The 5,025-nt window shown below is 51.7% G+C and overlaps 1 protein-coding gene across 3 annotated transcripts in view; it reads right to left on the bottom strand.

The window, feature by feature from the left end:
• ADGRE5 (adhesion G protein-coupled receptor E5) overlaps positions 1–5,025 on the bottom strand; it is a gene marked incomplete at its 3' end in the record, with an annotated part of 25,786 nt that overhangs the window by 1,779 nt on the left and 18,982 nt on the right. For 2 of the 3 annotated variants that reach the window (XM_014592633.2, XM_014592634.2), the window contains 4 exon segments: positions 270–449; positions 2,678–2,898; positions 3,073–3,180; positions 3,260–3,437. In XM_014592633.2, the coding sequence (XP_014448119.1) occupies positions 270–449; positions 2,678–2,898; positions 3,073–3,180; positions 3,260–3,437 (687 nt within the window). 3 annotated transcript variants of the gene reach the window in all.

Below are 5,025 nucleotides of genomic sequence, written 5' to 3'. Positions count from 1 at the left end.
CAACCCCCCCCCCCCGCCCCCAAAATAAAAAAAGATTTCACAACTGGCCAGGGCGGACAGGCAGGGGCACGCAGTGTCAGCCCACCACATGTTGCTAGGCCAGGGTAGCAGGGAAGGGGCTGGGGTGCGTGGCACGAGGGTCCCTGGGGTGTGTAGTCACACAGACATGTTGGAACAGCCGGTCGGGCCACACCACACAGAACCCGCCGAAGGTCTTGTCTAAGCCGGAATTGTCACCCGCTGGTTTCCAGGGGCCCCCAGGAGCCTACCTCCACGTCGTAGTGTGCCACAAGGATGGCAAAGCTGCTCAGGTGGTTACACTGGCACGTGGTGCTGCCGTTCCTGCTGCCCAGCTTCCGGCAGCCCTCGGTGGCCCAGTGTCCTCCCCGCTCGCTGTCATTCTTCCAGAAGGCACAGATCAGCTCCTGGCGCGTCTTGGGTGTGTCCACCTGGGGGCAAATGGGGGTGATCAGAGCCCACGATTGAGTTCCGGGTTTGGAGTGAGCGGAGAGAGGATCACTTTTCTTTTTCTGATTTTGCCATTTTCCTTTTTTTTTTTTTTTAAAGAATTACTTTTAGACTGGGACCAGCAGTTAGTGTAATGGCTATGTCGCTGGACTCCCATGTAGTCAACCGCGGTTCGAGTCCCAGACCCGGTGGCTTACACTCACGCCGGGCGCGTGTGCGTGCGTGCCCAAGATCCCGAGAGGAGAATGGAGGAGAAGGGATTGTGGTGTGGCCATCCCGCGTTGGGGTTGATTTCTCGCTTTCTATCTCTCTGTCTCTCTGTTTGGTGAGCGCACACGCCCTATAGCAAAAAAACTCTCAAAAAAAAAAAAATTTTAGAGAGGCCAGCAAGTCGCGTGGTGGTTAAAGGTGCTGGATTCCCACGTGGCTGACCATAGTTTGGGTCCTGGACCTGGGGGCTTGCTTTCTCACTTTCCTTTCCCTTCTTTCTCTCTCTCTAGTCAAGTTAAATAATAATAACAACAACAACAAATGGAATGAAATAAATAAACACTTTTTTTTTTTTTTAAGAAAAAGCAATATTTTTAGGGCCAGCAGGTGGCGTGGTGTTTGAGGTCTTAGACTCTGACATGGCTGATGGCAGGTCAAGTCCTGGATCTGGTGTCTTGCTTTCTCACTTTCTCTCTCTCTTTCTCCCTCTCTCTGGTCAAATTAAATAATAATAATAGCAGTAGATTAAATATTAAAAAAATAATTTATTATTATTTTTTAATTTACTAGAGAGAGAGGGAGGGAAAGTGAGAAAGCAAGCCTCCCGGTCTGGGACTTGAACTAGAGTCGGCCATGTGGGAGTCCAGTGCCTTAACCACCACACCACTGCTAGCTCTGAAGGGAGCACTTTTATGGACCACTATTTACTGAGCTTTTCGTGTGCTATTGGGTTGTTAGAAAAGCCGTGGTACATTTTTGCCTAGAAAAACTACATCACGACTTCTTTTTTCAAAAAAAAAAAAATAGTTATTTAATTTCATTTATTACTATTATTATTATTATTTTATTTGACCAGAGATAGAAAGAGGGAGGGAGAGAGAGAGAGGGGGAAAGTGAGAAAGCAAGCTTCCAGGTCCAGGACTCAAACCGTGGTCGGCCATGTGCGAGTCCAGCACCTTAACCACCACGCCACCTGCCGGCCCCTCATCATGACTTTTCTGACAACCCAGTAGGTTTGGGGACAACCTAAACAGAGCAGATACCAGTCTCTGAGCTTAGGGGACTCCTACGACCGCATATAACCTGGGCAGTGAGTGGAAGATGCTCTGTGTGGGACTGGGTGGTGGCGCGGAAGAAACAGAACTGGACCCACATGGGAGAGGTCCTGGGTTTGGGTCCCGGGACCTCCCTGTGCATGCAAGGTGTTTGCATGTTCATGATCCAGGCCCAGCTGAGACGGGCAGATTGCCGCGTGAGGATCCTGTTGGGGGTTCCTGTTTCCCTCCGTCTCTCTTGCTAATGGAAGAAATAAAGAAACTCTAAAAAAGGTGGTGGTGCCAGCCGGTTAAGGCGCTGGGCTCCCACATGGCTGACTGCGGTTCAAGTCCTGAACCTGGTGGTTTACTTTCTCACTTTCCCTCCCTCTCTCTCTCTCTCTGGTGAGTGCACGTACCATCTACCAAATTAAAAATAATAATAATAATAATGAATAAAATTAAATATATATATATTTTAAAAGGTGGTAAACGCAGAAGCCAGCAGGTGGCGTTGTGGTTAAGGCGTTGGACTCCCACATGGTCTACTGAGGTTCGAGTCCCGGATCCAGCAGCTCAAAACTCATGCCAGGCACATGTGGCTGTGTGCCCAAAATCCCAAGATGGGAGACCAGCAGAGAGTGGGATGGTTACATCGCTGGACTCCCACATGACTGACTGTGGTTCGAGTCCTGGACCCAGCAGCTTAACTCAGACAGGGTACGTGTGCATGCGTGCCCAAGATCCTAAGAGGAGAATAGAGGAGAAGGGATTGCCATGTGCTTGTTCCCTACGGGGTGCTTACTTACTTTCTCTCTCTCTCTCTCTCTCTCTCTCTCTCTGGTGAGCACACATACCCTATGGCAAAAAAAAAAAGTAAAGAAATAAAAAAATAAAAACCAAGGGAGGTCCCCAGCTGTGTCTGGGGGTGAGCAGGGGACACCCCACACACGCTCCAGGCTTACGTCGTGGGAGAAGGCAAAGGTGACAAGGGAGTCTAGTCGCTTGGTGTTCTTGTTGCTCAGGAAGACAGAGTTGACGGGCGAGAGGAGCCTGAGCCGGGCACCACGGACAGGGCTCTCGTAGAATTCTTCCAGCTCCTTCTGCGTTTCGGGGTCCATGTCGAAAGAGGCGTTGGCCAGCAACTTGGTCATGTTGCTGGAGAGGACTCCCACCACAGTGCGGCCTGGGGGGACAGACACACTGACTGCCCTCCTGTCCTCTCCCTTCCGTTCAGACTCTCGGCCATTCTGCCATGATGGCTGTGGTCCCCCAACCACCACACCATGGCTGTTTCCAGTTGTCCCTGCTCCTGCCCCGTCTCTGTCCTCGGGATCCCCCCTCTGCTCCCCGCTGTTACCTGAGCCCCCGTCGCCGGCTGCCACAGCCCAGTCCAGCATCACCCGTGCGTGGCTTTGACCCACGGTGACATTTCCCGTCCCCCGCTCCTGGACCATCAGGGACAGTTCTGAGGGCGGAAGGGCAGCGTGAAGGACACGGGGGACAGGCTGGGTTTGCGGCCGGGGCGGGGCAGGAGGAAGCCTCACCTGTTTTGGAAGGGGAACGGTAGGTGAAGGGACCTTCAGGTAAGGTCCCTGCGATGGATCTCAGGACATCTTCGAGGCCTGAAAGGAGGTGGGTGGCCATGCGGTGCCGGACGTGTGGGGGCAGTGTCTCCATGTCCCCGAGGGTTTCCATGAGCTCATCCACGGAGTTGATGAGGCTCTGGGGGAGGGCAGGGGACAGCGTGGGGTCACTGGGACTGCAGGAAGGACCCAGATCTCATCCCCGCTAGGTAGCGCCACCCGCTTGTCCAGGGACAGGTATAGGGAATTTTCGAGACCACGCTGTAGCCAGAAAATGAGCGAGGAGATTGAGGGCATGTCCGTGTCCATGTGGGTGCACTGGTCCCCCTTATCTGTCGGGGGTATGTCCCACGACCCCCAGTGACAGCCTCAAACCAAGGAAGGTACCGAACCTCGAATATACTCTCTCTTCTCTCTTGTTCCCCCCCACAATAGGGCATGTGTGCTGGAGGCAGAGACACAGAGACAGAGAGAGGAAAAAGGAGAAATCGCCCCCAGGAGGGATGGCCACACCACAATCCCTTCTCCTCCATTCTCAACTTGGGATTCTGGGCACGCACGCACACATGCCTGGAGTGAATTTCAAGCCGCCAGGTCCGGGACTCGAACTGTGCAGCAGGCTATATGGGATCCTTAAAAGGATGTAAGGGGCCAAGCAGTGGCACGATTGGTAAGAGGGCTGGATCCCACATGACTGAGGTGGTGGTTTGAGTCCCAGACCTACCAGGCTTGGGAGTCAAACCAGACGTGTGTGCATGCATGCCCAGAGTCCCTGGGGGAAAATGGAGGGGAGGAGATTTTGGCGTGGACATGTCCCTTGGGAGTGATCTCTCGCTTTCTGTCTCTCTGTGTGTGTCTGGTGCGTGCATGGGTCCATAGCAAAAACCTAAAAAAAGAAAAGTTTTATAAGGGGCCAGCAGGTGGCATGGGCTCTGGACTCCCACACGGCCAACCACGGTTCAAGTCCTGGATCTGGTGACTTGCTTTCTCACTTTCCCTCTCTCTGGTGAGCGTACATACCCTATTGCAAAATAATAATAATAACAACAACAAATAAAATTAAATAATTCTTGGGCCGGCAGGTGGTGTGGTGTGGTGTTTGGGACGCTGGCTCCCTCATGGCTGACCACAATTCGAGTCCTGGACCTGGCAGCTTGCTTTCTCATTTTCCCTCCTTTTTTCTTTTTCCTGTGTCTCTCTCTCTGGCCTAATTTTAAAAATAATAATAATAAATAAAATGAACAGAATTCTTTAAAAAATAATTCTAGTAATAAGGTTTATTGGGACCAGCAGTTGGCATAATGACTATGTCACTAGATTCCCATGTAGTTGACCGCAATTTGAATCCCGGCCCCGGTGGCTTAAACTCACGCCGGGCACGTGTGCGTGCGTGCCCAAGATCCCGAGAGGAGAATAGAGGAGAAGGGATTGGGGCGTGGCCATCCCCCTTGGGGGGTGATTTCTTGCTTTCTATCTTTCTGTTTCTCTCTGTCTTTCTGGCTAGTGCACGCACCCTATACCAAAAACCTCTTTAAAAAGAAAAGGTTTATGGAATTAAAATCCAAGTTTATTTTGGTGTAAAGACATGGAAATCCAGGCATAGTTTTTTTTTTTTTTCTCTTTTTTTGGGGGGGAGAGGTTTTCGCTACAGGGCACGTGCGCTCGCCAGACAGACAGAGAGAGACATAGAGACAGAAAGCGAGAAATCACCCCCCAGGGGGGATGGC

Source organism: Tupaia chinensis, unplaced genomic scaffold (genome assembly GCF_000334495.1).
Source record: "Tupaia chinensis unplaced genomic scaffold, TupChi_1.0 Scaffold138060_1, whole genome shotgun sequence".
NCBI lineage: Eukaryota > Metazoa > Chordata > Mammalia > Scandentia > Tupaiidae > Tupaia > Tupaia belangeri.
The sequence above is the reverse complement of the archived record's forward strand: the minus strand, read 5'-3'. Positions and strand labels throughout refer to the sequence as shown.